Below are 18,236 nucleotides of genomic sequence, written 5' to 3'. Positions count from 1 at the left end.
AAATTTATCAAGCACGTAATTCCTCGTTCTCCAATGTATCAGTAGCTTGCGTAAAAAATAGTCTGGATACTTTATTTGCAATATTTCGTATAGAATAGTAATTTCCTAAATGTATTAAATATATAAAAAAGCATGAACATAAAAAATAATACCTCTTGGTACAATGAAATGAGAACCTCTCTTAAGACGAAACGATGTTTGATGTACGGTAGCTTCTACTGCGCCTTCAAGAATGACAAATGTCATCACATTATGTTTTGAAGGCTTTGTTGCTTTCTCACCGCCTCTTGGTAAATCCATAACACCTGTTGCAAAAAAAGGTGCCTCATCAAACGTCTTTTGAAACTTAATAATTGCATTCGCAACGTCTTTTGGTGCATATGAAGATGCAGGATATGCAATTCCTAAATTCATTGTTAAATATTAATATTTATCTAAAAAAAACTCACGTTTAACAATAGGCTTTTTATCATGCCAATTTATCACTTCACACTCAACGTCAACTTTTTCTTCCCATTCATCATCACTAGGCATTTCAGATTTAATCAGTTTCTTTTTAAAATTCGTATTTTTTGTTCGACTTGTTCCTTTATGTCGATTAGGTATACTTATAGGATCAACACGAATAATCTCTTTAATTTTTGGCATTGCAGGACCCGATTTTCTTCTTTCTCCAAGCTCATATACAATTCTTTCATTTCTCCAATAAGCCAAAGGAGCAACTTTTGTTCGTAACGACCGTCTTGTGCCATTTACATGTGGAGAAAGAGCAGATGAAAGTAAATCTTCCGAAGGAACACAGCGAGGCTGTTTTTTATCTAGTTTAGTTTTCATCACCATTTTAGATGAAGCATCAGGAGACTCAGTTGAAGATCGTGAGGATAATGACCGTTTTTTAGGAAAATGATTCGAAGAAAACTTTTTAGACTTCAATGGTACCTGTGAGATCTTTCGTTTTTTCAGAGAAACATCATTATCTACTTTCTTTTTTCGTATAGATACACCTTTCTTATATTTTCTATTCAGTTTATTATCCGATTCTTCAGTCGATTTATCTTCTATCTCATATTTCAAAGAATTCTCCCAGTCCTGTGCATCATTATGAATGAAATCTTGAGCATCATCTTGCTGATCAGATTCACTATTTTCCAAATTATCCATAAGACTAAACGTTTTTTGTTTCTTTTTCTGCTGCATCAGTTGTCCACGTTTAACGCTTTTAACAACCAATGGAGCAGGCTTATCCTGTTCTTCAGACTCATCATCAATTGCAGCTGTCGCTGAAAAATCAAGCCTCCGAGCCACCCCGTCAGACCAATCTAGCCGTGTCGGTGATAACACAGGCTCTCGTTTCTGTGTCGAAGGAATTCGAAGAGCTGGAGAATTTAGATTTGTTTTAGTAGGAGATCGACCAATCCATGGAGATTCTCCCTTCAAAACTCGCCGGCCTGCCAACGCTTCTAAAGGATTACGTTCTATCCATGAATTCGACAATTTTCGTGTAACAATTATATCTGATGCATTCTGAGGCAAACCTGTACCTATTAATCTCACTTTATAACTAAAAGTATCCATTATACCTTGTGATACATCCATACTTTGTTCTAATGAAATAGTTTGATCATTTTTGCGAGAAACTTCCCATCCAGATGCAACTGTTTCATCAACAGACGGCGGTGTACTCGGCGAAAAAAAAGCATCCATATCTTCCATACCAAAGGAATCCCTTTGAACAGAATCATGAATTCTTAATCCCGTTTTTCTCAACAAATCAATATACTGCCAATACCACCAGAGTTGGCATTCCCAACTCAAAGAGCAACATACCTCCCAACAACACCAATATCCATAAATTTCGCATTAGGACAACCCGAAGAACCAGGAACTCGTGTTGATCCTGATCCCCAGATCATCGCGTTATAAGTTCCTTATCGTTATCAAGATTATAGCCAATAATTACTCTAGAAACTGCCACCAAAAGACAAAAAAATCCCCAATAAACTCTAATAAAAACAAAAAAATGAATAAATCAAATATTCTATCATAAAATTAACAGATTTTCTCCAAATTAACCTTTTGCTTATAACTCAATTATCTCCTCAAAAAATTGTCTTTTTAAAATCTAAAAAAAAACAGATATATTAAAAATAAAGAAAATATCAAAAAATACTATTTATTGTTAAAAAGCATATAAATATAACGAGATCTCAGTACTTCTAAAGCCACTTATTTTTTGTTGTAGTTGATTATTTCTCGACAAACGCAAAGCAGAGATTGGTCGTTATGGACAACAGTTGCTACAGTAACTACCTCAAAAAATAAGCAGTGAGTCTTTGATAAGCTAATTTTAAGGAAAAATAGCAGAAATTAACAAGAATTATAGAAAAAAGTGTATTATTATATGATTGAAGAAGATTTTCACGAAAAAACTGTGAAAAAAAAGGAATGTTTGATACCAAAAAATGACTTTTATATACCTACAGAAGGAACTATTCATTCAACGAATAAACTTTGCCATTCAAATTCTTGGATCGCAGGAATAGATGAGGCGGGAAGGGGTCCTGTATGTTCCTCTATTTTTTTAAATTTATTTGGCTGTTATTGTTAATTTTGTATAGGTTTTAGGTATACTATGATTATATATTAATTGGATAAATAAAATATATAACAGGGCCAATGATATATAGCATAGCATATTGCAAAAGTTCATATAAAAAAAATCTAAAAAAACACGGTTTTTTTGGTAAATAATATTAATTATTATGAAAAAACTAATAGAATACTTGATTCCAAAACATTAACGCCAGAGAGACGAGAAGAACTATTTAAAGAACTATATACAAACGATCAACTAAGAAATAATGTAGGATGGTCAATACGTATCGTTTCAGCACGAGAAATTTCTCAAGGAATGTTACGACCAGATAAGTCATATGATTTGAATGCCCAAGCACATGATGCAACGATTCAACTTCTTCATGAAGTTATCAAGCGTGGCTTCAATATCAAAGAAGTAACTAAAAACCAATAAATAATTGATATTGATTCCATAAGATCTATGTTGATACAGTAGGCCCATCATCTTCTTATCAAACTAAACTTCAGCAATTATTCCCACAAATTAATGTAACAGTTAAAGAAAAAGCAGATTCAATTTATCCTATTGTGAGCACAGCAAGTATTTGTGCAAAAGTTACAAGAGACAGAGCGCTTGCTATGTTTGCCATTAATGGAGAAACTTGGGGTAGTGGATATCCATCAGGTAATAACTAGTTTTTAAAAAAGAAATTATATTAATTAATATAGACCCGAAGACATGTGAATGGCTTAAATGTTCAATCGATCCTATTTTTGGATGGCCTTATGAAATCGTAAGATATTCATGGCAAACAGCTAAAGATCTTCTTGAAAAAGATGCAAAAAAGAAAAACAATTCAAAAGTTCATGTTGAATGGTATGATAATTGTGAAGTCGATAACACAAAAAAAATCCAATGTTATTTTCAAGCATCTAAAATTACACAAGAAGGAATTGATCTCTCTTGGTACGGGGAGAACGTAGAACTTAGCGATTTTTAGTACCATTAATTCCAAATATGGAAATATTGACAAAAAAATTCTACATGTTCTTCAACAACACCGTTTCCCTTGTTTTACATCCATATCTAGTAGATTTTTTCGTCTCACTTTTATACCATTCAGCTATGATCCAAAATTAGCAGACAAAAGCATAAAAACATAGAAATTACTCGGTCATTTACATCAAGTTGATTGCTTAATATCTTCCCATATATGTCCCGAGCTACTCTCATAAAACTCTCATTTACTTGATCTCCTGTTTTTGCACTCACTTCTGCAAATATACAAATCCCCTTTTCATTCGCCCATTTTCTTGCCTCTTCAAGTCCTACCTCACGAAATGTATTTTCCAAGTCTGCCTTATTTCCAACTAATGCAATTGATATATTTGAGCTTCCATACATTTTCAAATCTTCTAACCAAACTGCCATGTGTTCAAAAGTCTCTCTACGTGTAATATCATATACTAATAATGCTCCAGAAGATCCTCTATAGTAATTCCGAGTCATAGCATGAAATGTTTCTTGTCCTGCTGTATCCCATAATTGAAGTTTCATTTTTACCCCATCTATATCAATTATACGAGCACCCCATTCAATACCAATTGTAGCATCATGACGTTCAAGATACTGATTATTCATCATACGTCTCCTAGCCATTTTTATTAGCTCTATTTATATCTTTTTTTCTAAAACAATATCCCACATAAGATTACTCTTTCCTACGCCACTGTCTACAAAAAAACACATATATCAATCCATAAAACATATAAAAATATTACGAACCACCTATAATAACAAACTATAGCCAATTAACAAGATAATAACTAGTATAAAGATCTGATCAAACTTTTATTGTATATACCCAGTCATCCATCCTTTTTAAACGCTTCAAAAACACATAATATATTAAATCCTATTAAAATAAGATACGAGCATAAAAAAGTAGGGAAATTTATACGAAAAAACAGTAAATCTGTCTTTTCTGATAAAGACGCAATAAGCTGATCGTAGTATATCAGCGTCGAGTACGTTTAATAAGGAAATTAGATAAGAGAGAAATAAACATAAAAAAAATAGAATTTCAAAGAATAAGTACTGAAAACATGAACATAATTTATATTTTATATCTTTTTTTTTTTTTCTAAAAAAAATATCAAATTTAAAGATATATAGATTATTTTATTAGAACAAAGGCATTAAAAGCAATTGTAGAGTTGTTATAACATTAAATGATATATTATACAGCATCCTTTAGTAATATATTGTAGAATCTTTAAAAAACAAAGATATAGTTTTATGTGCTTTAAGTTAAAGTAAATACTAAATATTTAATAAATTTGATATTTTTTTAAACATAAATAAGTTTAATATTGAAAATAGATAAAATATATTTATTATAATTTTTTTATTAAATTGCACAAAGATTGATTCTCAGTTTTTTGAAATATTCTTTTAAAATACTAAGATTGCAAATAAATAACACAATATCAATCCTCTTTAGCTTTTCCCTTTAATAAAAAGGTGTTTTATTAAAATTTTATCAAGTAATTAATATTATAATAAAAACAAAAATCTATCAAAATTAAATAGTATGATATATATGAATATAAAAGAATAGAGGCAAAAAAAGTAAATATGTAAAAAATATTATATGAATATTTAATATAAAATAATTACAAATAAATAGAAAAAGTTTTCAATAGAAATATATTTCTTAATAATTATATTAAGACATTGAAAAAATTCAAAAACTCCTATTCAAAAAGCCTAAAGAATTTTATTAATAAAACAAAAAATACATAATACATAATAGATAATACTACACTATTATTAAAAAATAATTAAAGAATTTTGAATAATACTTTTCTAATTAAATTTCTATAAAGTCAATTTATATTAAAATTTATTCCTGAAATAAACAAGTTGAATATAAGAAAAACAATAGTTATAAAAAATGCTATTTACCATTTATATTATTTATTATCATCTAACAATCCATCCTTTTTCTCTTGTTCTTTATTTCTATCATCAGTTTTATCTTCTGAAACTTCTACTCCATTACTTCGATCTTTATTTTGAATTTTGTTATCAATAAGCTATAAATATTTAATTAATTAATAATAAAAATATAAAATATTACATCATGCAATGACATTACACTACGTATAATACTGCTTAAATAAATGCACATTAATTGATCATTTATCTTGACACAGAAAGCTTTGGTTAAATCATTGTTATAATCATATTTTTCGCCATTTCCTTGAATAGACATTTTTATATCTGGAAAAAATGAAGAAAGATTTGGAATCAAATTAAAAATATCTTGCAGAATTTCAAGAATTCTATGGTTGATTGGAAGAGATTTATTAAGAACTTTACCAAGATATTGAGAAATCTCGTTCAATCGTTGACTCAATCCACGAAGAGAATGAAGCTGGTTAGTAATCCGTGTTGAAAGAGTCCCTACAGCTGCGTTTTTAATATCACGAAGAAGATGCTCAACACAAATTTCTTCGACTTCTTCCGCCTCAATACTTGAAGAAACATGTACAAAAGTTTTAGATGTCGTTGTACCATCCTAAAAAAAATAAAAATAATACAATAAAAATATAACCACACTGACATCTCTAATCTCCTCGACAACAAAATATGCATCTGTAGGAATACCTAACGTTTGAGGCTTCACATTAATAATTACTAATAAAGGATCGGTAATATATTTTTTGAAAAGTTCGTTAATCTCAATATCTGATGATCTCAATTTAGGCCCCGTATGATACCATCCTATCATCTTCTCTCTTACTAAGCCCCATTTAAACCGAAATAATCTAAAATATTTCATATAGTGTACCATTAATTTTTTTAAACATTTCATTCATTGATTCCATATAATTATGATCTAAAAACCACACCTGAGGATCCTTATCATCTTCTTCAAATGGAACTCATTCTCAGTCATTTTTACAGTTCTTATCAAACAAAAAAATTTTTACCAACAAAACTATTTGCAACATTCACAATTTTCCCATTTTTTTGCCCCAAAAGAACACCAACAACACGTTTAGACGTATTTAATGCTACTCTATTAAACGCGTCGACAACAGACAGCAAAACTAGTGGATGAATAATCTATATAATATTAATTAGCTTTTTCTCTACTCATTTCACCATTTTTTATCAGATTTTCTCACAACTTGAACATTTATCCATGATAAAGCCTCAGAGGGAACTTTTGATGGCATAATCCTTCGAGTTTAAGCTGAAAACACCGTCAATTGAGCTTTTTTTTTGTCTCAATTTTTTTATCTCGTCAGTCTCAAACCAGCCCTTCAAAGGAGGTTGCCATGGCAACACACAAACGTCACGGATATTCAAGCGTATAAAAGGCCGGCCAGCTTTGCCTTTTGGACGGGAGTTTTAAACAGAGAATGGAACTAATTCAGAGGGAAATAGACCGCATTCAAGAAGGTTTTTTTCATTTCCAAGAATACTTGGGATTCCAAAAAAAAACAGATAAAAAACATCAAGAACTCCGGATGATTTTAATAGGTCCACCTGGTTCAGGTATGTTGGATAAAAAGAGGGTTTTTAGAAATAGTTTGGATTATTTTAACAAGTTTATATGAACATAAATGTTTTCTTATACAAAAATCATCAAAAACTACATCAAAAAAGACAATACTGATTGAAAAATAGGCAAAGGAACTCAAGCACCCAAAATCAAAAAAGAATTCTGCATATGTCATTTAGTATATAATGAATACTTTGGATATTAATTATTTAGATAATTTAGGCAACTGGAGATATGCTTCGTTCTCATGTTGTTCGAAAAACAAGTTTAGGTCAAAAAGCAAAAACAATTATGGACAAAGGAGAGCTTATAAATGATGAAATTATGATTAATATGATTAAGAATGAGCTTTCAGAAAACAAAGAATGCAAAAATGGGTATTTTTTTTAATTTTATAATATTATTTAAAATATAATATTATAAGATTTATTCTTGATGGATTTCCACGTACCATTTTACAAGCAAAAAAATTAGATAAAATGTTAGAAGAAAATGGAAAACGAATCGATTATGTTTTTGAATTTCAAATTCATGATGAATTACTTATTCATAGAATAACAGGTCGTCTAATTCATTTACCAAGTGGTCGAACTTATCATAAAGATCTTTAGTATATTTTCATTTTATTATAAATACTTTTATAATTAATTACATTTTAGTCCACCTAAACAACCTATGAAAGACGATATTACAGGAGAGCCTTTAATTCAACGTTCCGATGATAACATTGAAACACTAAAAAGCAGATTAAGTCCTTCCAATCATTTTTAATTCATTCTTAAACTTATTTTTTTCTTTAGAAGCTTATCGAGAACAAACTTCTCCTGTTGTTAATTATTATAAATCACGTGGTATTTGGATAGGATTAGATGCCACACAAAATCCTACCAAAGTTTGGCAGTCCATACAATCTATTTTCGCAAATCCTTATCAAAAAGAGGCATTTTCTACTTAAATTTATCGTTCTTTTTCATTAAAAAAACTTCTCATCAAAAAAACATATTTTTTCTTAGAAAAAAACCCCTCTTATTCATAAATATACACAAGATATTTTTAAGCCATAATTATCTGCTTTATTTGCATCTTTTTTTACCCGCTTTTTTTATGCCTAATAACCCTTAATTAAGCGGAAAAAAACACACGCGCTTGGCGCAGCAAAGAATATATAAAATGCCGAGCCAAACAATCAGTTCACCAACAGTTGAAACAGGGGCGGAGCAAGTCAAAACAGAGACATTGTTAATGGGAAATAAATCTAAAGATAAGTTATCAAAGCGTCGAGCAACAGAACCTACGGAAACTAAGGAATCACCAGAAGAAAATGAAAGTTCAGATGAATCAAGTGAATATTCGGATCCGCCTCCGAAAAAACATAAAAAAGAAAATAGCAATGAGGATGAGGAAAGTGGTTCTGAAGAGGAAGAAGAAAGCGGTTCTGAAGAAATCGTAAGTTTTATTTTTTTTTCATGGAAAAAAAAAGTTTATAATTGCCATAGGAAGATACACAAGAAACCGAAGAGGTATGTTTATTTTCAGTATTCGAGGTAAACTAATGTTATTGAAAGGATTCGGATGATGACTTTGAAGATGATACTGAATAGTAGTAATTTTTCGTCATATCATACCTTCTTAAACCTATTTTGTTTTATTTCTATACCATGCAACTTTAAAATGCATTGTTTTGTATCTTAAAACATTCATAAAACATGAATGATTAAAAAAATGTATTTTTGTATTTATTTTCAAATAACCGTTTTCACCATTATTGTTCTTTCTACAATTTTACCAAAGATATCAGAAGTATTTTGGCCTTAATTACGTAAACAAATGATTAATTAACTTTATGCTATCGCTTTTTTGTTAAATGGTATAAATGCAGAACTCCAAAAATAATATGCAACAATATTTAAAAATTTTATTCGCTTATTTTTTTTCTTTTTCCCAATACAGTGTTTAAGGTTCCTCCATTTTTAACTACTAATTCAAATGTATTTTCTTTTAAAAGTGCTTGACTAGCAGCACTTGCTTCAGATAAACAATTTGCATGATATATAACACCTTCTATAGAAATTGAATTTTTCCATACCCATTCTTCCACATCTTCATTCCATACACTTATAAATTTTTCCTTACATATCGGGCAAGGCTCATTTGCAGCATTGGGATCAGTAGGCGTAAGGACATATGAATCGTCATGATTAAAATCTTTATGTTTTTTAGGTTTATCTAAATCATTATCCAAAGGTTCCACTGTTATCAAAGAACCATCTTCATGAGTATACTTTATCCATTCCTTTCCAATATCAACCATCCAAATTATTATTTTTTATATAATTAACTTACCTCTTCATCAAAATACCAACTTCTACTCTGACCTCGCGACGATAATTCTCTTAATCTATTATTAATACGGAAATGCCAATCAAGATGAGCATCTCTTTTTTTTCTACCATCTTGGGTATCTTCAAATCTTTTGGCACATGTATGACATTGCAAACTCATGCACTCGTACAATAAGACTACAAGTTCAGGGCGATGTCTTAAAAATTTAGTATATAAAAAAGCAATAGTCCAAAACATACTTTGTAAGAGAGGATGATTTAAGTTCAATTGTGTTCAAACTATTATTTAGTAATGCGAGAGAAGATAATGTTAAATTGTTAGGATCCAAAGAAAGACAAGATTTTAGATCATTAGTTGAATTTTTAGAAACATCTGTAAGTAAACCTGCACTTCTTAGAGAAGCTAATAAGGTTTCTGTATCTGTAGATTGTATATTAGGAGGCACATTAATAGAAGAACCAATATATGAAGCTTGAAGAGGATAATAATGAACCGCTTGTAATGTATTTTGTTGTTGTTGTAAAGATAAAGCTGATAATTGTTCTTTAATTGCATACAATTGATCAGCAGGCAATGCTGAAATTTGAAGTATTGACTGTAATTTTATAAGTGCAGGGATTTGCTTTAAGGCTATTTCATCATCTGGATTTAAAAGAACACGTTTTTGAGCAACAGCTAAAAGAGAAGAAATGTCAACCAAAAGAGAATTCACAGTAATATTCGATGTAATAGACAAGGATGCCTGCAATTACCAAATATAAGCCATAAAAAAAAAGAAATAACAAAAACTTACATGTTGATTCCCTATATAATCTGGATTACCAGAGATATTTCCGAGATTTATTATTCCAGAGGAATAATCAACAACACTGTTTAGAGGCACAGAGGGAATCATAGTAGATTTAGATGCTTGTAATTTACGCTGTTGGTCATGCTGTAGACGCAATTGTCGAATTTTATTTAAAAGACCATCAATTTTACGAGTAATTTCCTGAGAAAATACAGGTGTAAGTGAATTTGTTCCAGGAACTGGTTGCTTCCACGTCTGTAATAATTCTTCCATTTTCATACGCAAATGAGGCTCCATAAGAGTATACGTATTAATAAATATCTTAGAAAGATTTTGACTAAAATAAATAGTATATGGACTTCCAACATTTTTGCATATAGAATCCAAAAGATAAAGAGCAGGCAGTTTGTGTGAAGGAGGTGCCTACAGTCATATTAATAACATTATCCAAGCATTATGTATTTTTTAAATAAATAAACAAATAACAAAAAACATACCCGATTTATATGTTCTTCAACAGCTTTTACAATATATTGTGCTGCATACAAGGTTTCCTGTGCAATTATTGTAAGATCTCGAATAAGAGGCCTCGAATTGATAGTCAAATCTTGTAACGAATCAAGATAATCCTGTTTAATCTCTTCAAGCTCTTCTTGAGGTAAAGGCATTTCAAAAATAAAGCAAAAACAATTAACTCCAACAAATATTCAAATATAATTTATAATAATAAAATATCTTATCCAACACTTTATCGATTACAATAGATCTTCCAACTTCTACTTTTAAATAATAATAAAGAAATATCCCCTAAAAACACTTCTCCTCAATATATATATGTTTCCTTAATATAAAAAAAAGCCTTTAAATATCACAAAATTTCCTATTGTGATAAATCCTTCTAAACTCTTGAAATATCCACAAATAAACAAATATTTATATAAATTCTGAAATAAAGAACAATATAATGACAATTTTATTAATTTATTTTCAAAATATCTCCTTTTTTTTAGGAATTCCTTCTACAACCTCAACTTATATTTTAACTTAAATGTTCCTTTTAAAGATATTGTTTTTATGATTTCTATATTATAGACCACTCTTTTATTTAATATATAGTATTTCAGCTTAAATTAACTGATAGAATCATGGTTCTTTATCTCCTAAAGGCTTCTGTCCTGACTATTTTTTTATATCGCCTCACCGTTCAAAATTATGGACGTCAATAACCATAGCAACCGTCGTCTCAGGAACAACGGTTTCTATAACAACTATCACTTAACGAATTGCCATGACAACTTCGTTATAGACAACGACGTCAAAAAATATTAATTTATAATTTGCCAGAAAAAAAGGCAAAAAAAACTAAAATATTGTATTTTTATACATCATAATTGTTTTTCAAGGTTTCTATTTTCATAAGAAGTGTATTTTTTTATATTAAAAGGAGAACTTATTAGATTATTTACGAATAATATTGGTATTTAAATAACAGATATTTAGCAGGAATATTTCTATTTTAAACAGATATTAATAGAGGAATTGTGGTGGAAAAAGGATATTATATTGTTTTGTTGAAAATATTGCGTCGTTTTTGATTGCTACAATAAGCTATTTAAAAAACGACTTATTTATAGACCATTTTTTTTAAACAATTACCCTGCTTCATTAGACTTTTTAAAATTTCAAGAAGAAAAAACAGGAATTTCATACTATATATTTTATAGAAAGAAACTATTATATTTTTTTGAGAAAAAATCGAAATAATAATTTTAATATTTGTGGGATTTACAGATGTTTTTTATTACAAGACATTGGAATAAATGCGTACGAAATGATATATCATTATCTATTTTTTCACGTACGTTTTTTACGAGTCGAATTATTAGAGAAGAAGTAGAAATTGAAATTGATGGAAAACCTGTTATGATTGAGCAAGGATCGGCATTAGTTCGTGCATAAATATAGCGAAATAAGCAGTAAAAACTAATTATAAATAGATACAGGCATGTGAAAAAGCAGGAGTACAGATTCCCCGGTTTTGTTATCATGAACGTTTACAAATAGCCGGAAATTGTCGAATGTGTCTTGTTGAAGTAGAAAAAACACCCAAACCAGTTGCTAGCTGTGCAATCCCAGTACTTCCAGGGATGAAAGTAAAAACTAATTCACCGATGGTTTACAAGGCACGGGAAGGAGTTATGGAGTTTTTACTTGCAAATCATCCTTTAGATTGCCGTAAAATAACAAAAAAATTAATTTATAATGCTAATAATACAAGCTATATGTGATCAGGGCGGAGAATGCGATCTTCAAGATCAGTCTATGCGTTATGGAGCGGATCGAGGGCGATTTTATGAATACACAGGAAAACGTGCAGTTGAAGATAAAGATCTTGGTCCTCTTATAAAAACTGCAATGACAAGGTTTTAATTCTAACATAACTATAAATACTGATTATTTATAGATGTATTCATTGTACCCGGTGTGTTCGTTTTATTAATGAACTCGCTGGTGCCACAGAATTAGGTACTACTGGGAGAGGAAGTGATATGCAAGTACGTATTAGTTTTTTCTATTTAAATAATACGTATTGATTTTTATAGATAGGAACATATCTCGAAAATCATCTCAATTCAGAATTATCAGGAAATATTATTGATTTATGTCCAGTAGGAGCACTTACATCAAAACCATATGCTTTCCGTGCACGTCCATGGGAATTAAAACGAACAGACTCCATCGACATACATGATGCAGTTGGCTCTTCTATTTCTATAAATAGTCGTGGATTAGAAATTATGAGAATTTTGCCAAGACTTAATGATGATGTTAATGAAGAATGGATCAATGATAAAACACGATTTGCAAATGATGGATTAAAAGTTCAGCGTTTACAAGTTCCCCTTATTCGTAGAAATGATAAATTTGTTCCAGCAACGTGGGATCAGGCATTATCCGAAATTTCATCAGCCTATAAGCGTATTTCTCCTATAGGAGATGAATTTAAAGCTATTTCAGGACATCTAGCAGATGCTGAATCACTTATATGTTTAAAAGATTTAGCAAATCGTTTAGGATCAGAAAATCTTGCTCTTGATCAACCCGAAGGAAATAAGCCCCTTCCTCATGGAGTTGATATTAGAACTAACTATTTATTTAACTCAACGATACGAGGAATTGAACAAGCGGGTTTTATTTTGCTTGTTGGGACAAATCCTCGTCACGAAGCAGCTGTTCTTAACTCTAGAATTAGAAAGTCTTGGCTTCGTTCTAATAATATTGAAATTGCTATGGTTGGAGAAAATTCATCAACTACTTATGACTATAAATATATTGGACATAATGCAATCGCATTAAAGAATGCATTAAATGGTGACATTGGGAAAAAATTAAAAGAAGCGGAAAGACCTATGATTATTATTGGAAGCGCAGTCTCAGAACAGCCTGATGCCCGCTTTATCTATGAAACCATTGGAAAATTTGTTATTGAAAATAAAAATAAATTTTTAACACCTGAATGGAATGGATATAATGTTTTGCAAAGGGTATGAAAAAGATCTTATTTTACTTTAATTAACATTATTAAGGCTGCATCTAGAAATGCTGCATATGATATAGGATTTGTAACATTCTCACCTAAAACAGCAAAAGTTAAACCAAAATTTATATACCTTCTTGGTGCAGATGAGCTTACTGACAATGATATTCCAAAAGATTCATTCGTTGTATATCAAGGACACCATGGAGATCTTGGTGCACAATATGCAGATGTAATTCTACCTAGTTCTGCATATACAGAGCAGTCAGGAACCTATGTTAATGTCGAGGGAAGAGCTCAAGTCACACGAGCTGCGATAAATTCTCTGGGTGTTGCTCGAGAAAATTGGAAAATAATCAGAGCATTATCTGAATACCTTAATGTAACGCTTCCATACGATGGTATGTTTATTGACATATTATTAATTATTGCACTTACAATTAAGATATTCGTGGTGTACGCAATAGATTGAATGAAATTGCACCTTCTTTAACTCGATATAACGTTATCGAATTTTGTTCTATGCCAGATCTCGGTATGAAAATACAAATTCATGATCATAACAAAGGATCAGAAGCATCAGGTCATAGACTTGTCAATCCAATTACAGATTTTTATCTAACAGATGTTATTTCACGAAAGTAACTTTTTTACTTCAATTTTCTTCAAATTTAATCATTTTTAGCTCAAAAACAATGGCAAAATGTTCTCTCCATTTTTCAAAAAAAATATCGCAAGAAAAATCTATTCAAAAAGCTTTATAGTACATTTTTTTATACATTTCTATATCTAATTTTATTCATTAGGTTACTCTTTCTCTGTTGCAGACATTTTAATACAAAAAAATAGCATCCGTCTACATCCTTTCATACGTAAATACCTCTAATTATTTATTAGTATTTATATATTATATATTATACTTTATTTACTAATATAGCATAGACATTTTTCATCGAAATGATAACATGAAATTTCAAATTTTCTATATTTTTTTAGTTTTTGTAGGACTTGTCCTTTCAATAGAGTTGAAAGGATCTATTGTTCCTAATACATATCTCTCCTCACCGAGATTTTTACCTTCTTCTACAATTATTTTATTATCATCAGCAAATATCTTAAAAAAAACACATCCAACATCTAAAGGAAACTTTTCTATTAAAAATGTTACAGAAGGCTCTTATTTATTAGAAGTCGTATGTTCTACACATCTATTTGATCCCTTAAGAGTGGATATTTCTTTGATTAAAAAAACTCAAACAGATGAATTAAATCTGTCTTCCGAAAAAGATTCAGAAACCTCATCTTTAGAACGAATTCAGGTATATAAAGTATACCGGGGCAATAAATGGGATGATTTTGGACCTAAAATGCCCTATCCAATTCAGTTTAGTCCTATAGGTGTTCAATCTTATGATGTTGTAAGTCATACATTATTTAAAATAAAACTCAAAAAGCAAAGAAAAAGGATTCTTCAAAAATTCAGTTACTTAAAAATCCTATAGTTCAATTATCTATTATAACGGTAACTATTTTATTTATTTTCCCAAGACTAATAAGTACATTGGGTATTTTTGTTTATAACAAAAAAAAATATTTATTAACTGGTATATAGACACGGAACAATTAATGGAATATCAACGGACACATGCACAAAAAAAAGGAAAAGACTACCCAAATAAAGCTCAATCTTTTGATATGGCATCATGGCTTTCCAATCAAACACTTAAAAGTTCAGAATCGCAAAAAGACAAAAAGAACTAGATATTAAAGGTATTTATTCTAAAGACCATAGGAGATACGAATACTAATTAATTCTTTTTAGATTATATAGAACATTTAAAAATTAAATTTTTCTTTTTTCTGCTCGTTCACTTTTTTTTGCCGCTTTGCACTCTGTTTAGCAGCTTGTTCTGCAACCATTTCCGATAAGTCTTCATCCCAGCCTTTAGGATCTATACGTTGCATCCTTTGGGCTTCTTCGTATTTTTCTCTAAGTTGTTTCTCTGCCAAAGAGCGATTATTTTCATTTTCTAATAGAGAAGGATCAAGAGATACATCAACCCCATTTTTCTTTTTCTAAAATACTCATTAATATATAAAAACACTAATAATTATATGCACCTTTCGCGGTTCTGGTGCATCCAGAACAGGAAGTTTATTTATACTAGATAAATCATAAATATGTTCACTAACAATAATTAAAGATCATTCAGAACATAATTCATAATGTTTACCTTCCCATAAATCCTTTTATTCGTGACTGTTGTTCTGCAAGAGGCTGATAAAATGATCTTCCGGAATCATGTTCAACCTCAGAAATTCTAAAGATCATTTTAATACTAATATTTTACTAACTAAATCCTATATACCTTTGTTTCCTTAATTCAATATATTCTGGAGTTTCAATACCACTAGGAACAGATGATACCATTCCAGATGGTGTTTCTACACCTAATGGAGTTTCAATACCATCAAACATTTCCTGGTTATTCATGCTAATGTCCTTCTCGTCATCATCTTCTTCATCTTCCTCTTGTTCTGACTCCTCTTCTATATCCTCAAGTTGCCCCCATAATTGTCTTTCAACAGGTTCGCCAGACTAAAACATTTAAAATCACATATTATAATATATATATGTATAAAACAAAACATACATCTGGAGGTGCCTGTGGTTGGACAATACCAAACACATCGCCATATAATGGTCTATTAAATTCGTCAACTGGAGGTTTTCCCCAACCACCAGGATGAAATCCAAATTGTGCACTAAATAACATTAGAAAATAAAAAAAAGAAAATAAAAATACCCAGAGGGAATAGGAGCATTAAGACCTGGTATTTTTAATGCAGGATAACTTGGCGGAGGGCCAAAACGTTGCATATTAATCAACCATGGAGGTGGTGCACCAGGAGGAATGTTTAGAGCTTCTTTAAGCTCTTCAGAAAGATCACCAGGCCTCCTTTCTTTAAGGTTTGTCTCAAATTCTTTTCCTTCATAATAAACTTCTCCATATTCCGTCATAGGTGGTTTAGTTTGAAATCGAAAAAATGCATTATATAATTTTTGATAATCAATATCAAGTTTTCCCATTTTTGGTTGAACCCTAGCACGCATCTTCTGCCTAAGAGTCTGGTTATCTTCCTTTTCTCTTACAGAATCTCTCATTTCCATAATACCCGTAGCACGAATAAAATCTGGAAGCTCAAATGGAGGTTTTTCAATACCTCTTTTCGATGCTAAATAATCCCTCTTCTGCATCCAGTGAGAAGGAACAGGAATAGTGTTTCTGTACGCTTTAAGATGTGCAAGAAGCTTAGGATCTTGAGCAGATACATCAAACCACTAGATATTTTAAATAAAAATATCACTGTTACTTAAACATACTTCCACTACTTCCGGATTTTTAACTAACTGCTTTAACTCTGCAACGCTCAATCTATTTTGTCTTCGAGCCTTCTTTCTACTAAGCTTTTTTGGCATATCTTCTTCTTCTTCTTCTTCTTCAATATTATCATCTGAATAAAAAATTTCCCCTTTATTCTCAATTTCAGCATCATTGCTCTCCTATAACATAAAATTAAAATAGATTTCCTCCATTATAAACCCTATACTTTAACAGATACACTAAATTTATCAAAAATTTCTTTAAACGACATAAATGTAGGATCATTCTCATCCAATTCAAAAAAAACACTTAAAGAATCATTATTCACATAGTTTTCTCCATTTTCATTCCCTTCCAGTCTTTCATTCTTAAGTCCCAGCGATTTATCAACTATAGTCTAGCAAAAAGTATAAGAACTTGTATTTTTACAGTTTTTAGGGAAAAAATCATTCAATCAAAGAAAAAAAACGCACATTCTTATCATGTTCTATTGTAGATTCTATTATACTCTCTTCTCTTATCTTTTTACGACGCTTTTTATCCCTTCTAATCCGAGACTTTGTTTTCTGTCGATTTTTCTCGTTTTCTTCAACCGTAAGTCCGTTTAAAGCCGGACTTTCTACATGTAACATCTTTAAAACCTTTTTAAAAGAAATGCACTGCTTTTCTTCCTTAAATCCTACTATTTAACCTATTTTTTCCAATTTTTCTATGATAATTTTTTTGACTTAGTACATCGATAATCTCAACCACAATAAAATTAATACCCTTTAAAATAAAATTTTTAATAAGAAAATAGATGAAACCATCTATTTATATTCAAACAATTTAGAATTCTTTAGAAAAACAACATATATCTATTTATATTTTATAAAAATCAATTTTTATTATCTTTTTTAACCGTACCTTACTATCTTACTATATCATAAGTAGAAATTAAAAAATAATAAATCATACAATTATTTAAAAACTCACTCTTAGTTCAATGTTTTTATAGAAAATATATTAAATATTTATTAAAAATA

The 18,236-nt window shown here is 30.1% G+C and overlaps 10 protein-coding genes across 10 annotated transcripts; 5 read left to right on the top strand and 5 right to left on the bottom strand.

Moving 5' to 3' along the window:
* Positions 1–7: 7 nt before the first annotated feature.
* Positions 8–1,927, bottom strand: PNEG_03529 (hypothetical protein; the record flags this gene model as incomplete). Its single annotated transcript, XM_007877430.1, has 5 exons — positions 1,828–1,927; positions 1,581–1,762; positions 450–1,535; positions 153–404; positions 8–105 (listed from the first exon to the last, which is right to left on the bottom strand). The coding sequence occupies exons 1-5, from the start codon at positions 1,911–1,913 to the stop codon at positions 8–10; spliced, it is 1,704 nt and encodes a 567-aa protein (XP_007875621.1). The 5' UTR covers positions 1,914–1,927.
* Positions 1,928–2,401: 474 nt separating this feature from the next.
* On the top strand, positions 2,402–3,578 carry PNEG_03528 (ribonuclease HII; the record flags this gene model as incomplete). The annotated part of the gene is made up of 6 exons (XM_007877429.1): positions 2,402–2,563; positions 2,619–2,625; positions 2,672–2,743; positions 2,808–3,013; positions 3,055–3,262; positions 3,307–3,578. The coding sequence occupies 6 exons, from the start codon at positions 2,402–2,404 to the stop codon at positions 3,576–3,578; spliced, it is 927 nt and encodes a 308-aa protein (XP_007875620.1).
* Positions 2,746–4,476, bottom strand: PNEG_03527 (hypothetical protein). Its single transcript, XM_007877428.1, has 6 exons — positions 4,428–4,476; positions 4,364–4,379; positions 4,284–4,311; positions 3,749–4,229; positions 2,880–3,701; positions 2,746–2,833 (listed from the first exon to the last, which is right to left on the bottom strand). The coding sequence occupies exons 1-5, from the start codon at positions 4,452–4,454 to the stop codon at positions 3,630–3,632; spliced, it is 624 nt and encodes a 207-aa protein (XP_007875619.1). The 5' UTR covers positions 4,455–4,476; the 3' UTR covers positions 2,746–2,833; positions 2,880–3,629.
* Positions 4,477–5,553: 1,077 nt separating this feature from the next.
* PNEG_03526 (hypothetical protein) lies at positions 5,554–6,869 on the bottom strand (the record flags this gene model as incomplete). The annotated part of the gene is made up of 6 exons (XM_007877427.1): positions 6,775–6,869; positions 6,577–6,712; positions 6,435–6,527; positions 6,207–6,385; positions 5,721–6,161; positions 5,554–5,676 (listed from the first exon to the last, which is right to left on the bottom strand). The coding sequence occupies exons 1-6, from the start codon at positions 6,823–6,825 to the stop codon at positions 5,554–5,556; spliced, it is 1,023 nt and encodes a 340-aa protein (XP_007875618.1). The 5' UTR covers positions 6,826–6,869.
* Positions 6,870–7,011: 142 nt separating this feature from the next.
* Positions 7,012–8,213, top strand: PNEG_03525 (hypothetical protein; the record flags this gene model as incomplete). The annotated part of the gene is made up of 6 exons (XM_007877426.1): positions 7,012–7,147; positions 7,280–7,332; positions 7,377–7,531; positions 7,579–7,764; positions 7,814–7,905; positions 7,955–8,213. The coding sequence occupies 6 exons, from the start codon at positions 7,012–7,014 to the stop codon at positions 8,107–8,109; spliced, it is 777 nt and encodes a 258-aa protein (XP_007875617.1). The 3' UTR covers positions 8,110–8,213.
* A 111-nt stretch (positions 8,214–8,324) lies between these two features.
* Positions 8,325–8,806, top strand: PNEG_03524 (hypothetical protein; the record flags this gene model as incomplete). The annotated part of the gene is made up of 3 exons (XM_007877425.1): positions 8,325–8,600; positions 8,651–8,674; positions 8,720–8,806. 3 exons carry the CDS (start codon positions 8,325–8,327, stop codon positions 8,753–8,755), a joined length of 336 nt encoding a protein of 111 aa, XP_007875616.1. The 3' UTR covers positions 8,756–8,806.
* A 263-nt stretch (positions 8,807–9,069) lies between these two features.
* Positions 9,070–10,955, bottom strand: PNEG_03523 (hypothetical protein; the record flags this gene model as incomplete). The annotated part of the gene is made up of 5 exons (XM_007877424.1): positions 9,070–9,447; positions 9,498–9,693; positions 9,737–10,239; positions 10,291–10,710; positions 10,785–10,955. 5 exons carry the CDS (start codon positions 10,953–10,955, stop codon positions 9,070–9,072), a joined length of 1,668 nt encoding a protein of 555 aa, XP_007875615.1.
* A 1,123-nt stretch (positions 10,956–12,078) lies between these two features.
* On the top strand, positions 12,079–14,589 carry PNEG_04340 (NADH dehydrogenase (quinone), G subunit; the record flags this gene model as incomplete). Its single annotated transcript, XM_007877423.2, has 8 exons — positions 12,079–12,234; positions 12,285–12,522; positions 12,566–12,710; positions 12,752–12,842; positions 12,891–13,832; positions 13,875–14,226; positions 14,271–14,466; positions 14,511–14,589. The coding sequence occupies 8 exons, from the start codon at positions 12,079–12,081 to the stop codon at positions 14,587–14,589; spliced, it is 2,199 nt and encodes a 732-aa protein (XP_007875614.2).
* A 173-nt stretch (positions 14,590–14,762) lies between these two features.
* Positions 14,763–15,586, top strand: PNEG_04339 (hypothetical protein; the record flags this gene model as incomplete). Its single annotated transcript, XM_019757851.1, has 3 exons — positions 14,763–15,243; positions 15,285–15,390; positions 15,438–15,586. Exons 1-3 carry the CDS (start codon positions 14,791–14,793, stop codon positions 15,584–15,586), a joined length of 708 nt encoding a protein of 235 aa, XP_019613329.1. The 5' UTR covers positions 14,763–14,790.
* Positions 15,587–15,661: 75 nt separating this feature from the next.
* PNEG_03521 (hypothetical protein) lies at positions 15,662–17,920 on the bottom strand (the record flags this gene model as incomplete). Its single annotated transcript, XM_007877422.1, has 9 exons — positions 17,685–17,920; positions 17,438–17,608; positions 17,211–17,390; positions 16,633–17,168; positions 16,480–16,591; positions 16,195–16,424; positions 16,060–16,146; positions 15,947–16,013; positions 15,662–15,901 (listed from the first exon to the last, which is right to left on the bottom strand). The coding sequence occupies exons 1-9, from the start codon at positions 17,841–17,843 to the stop codon at positions 15,662–15,664; spliced, it is 1,782 nt and encodes a 593-aa protein (XP_007875613.1). The 5' UTR covers positions 17,844–17,920.
* Between the last annotated feature and the right edge of the window lie 316 nt (positions 17,921–18,236).

The sequence above is a fragment of the Pneumocystis murina genome (genome assembly GCF_000349005.2).
Source record: "Pneumocystis murina B123 chromosome Unknown supercont1.16, whole genome shotgun sequence".
NCBI lineage: Eukaryota > Fungi > Ascomycota > Pneumocystomycetes > Pneumocystales > Pneumocystaceae > Pneumocystis > Pneumocystis murina.
Note: the sequence above shows the minus strand (reverse complement) of the source record. Positions and strands in the feature narration are given on the sequence as shown.

What these genes read in the sequence shown, in the direction of transcription:
- PNEG_03527 (XM_007877428.1), bottom strand. Translation starts at nt 4,454, where the DNA reads ATGGATGACTGGGTATATACAATAAAA. An exon ending in GTAGGAAAGAGTAATCTTAT is followed by an intron (nt 4,230 to 4,283) that starts GTGGGATATTGT and finishes AAAAATGGCTAG; the next exon opens with GAGACGTATGATGAATAATC. An exon ending in AACTTGATGTAAATGACCGA is followed by an intron (nt 3,702 to 3,748) that starts GTAATTTCTATG and finishes TTTGGATCATAG; the next exon opens with CTGAATGGTATAAAAGTGAG.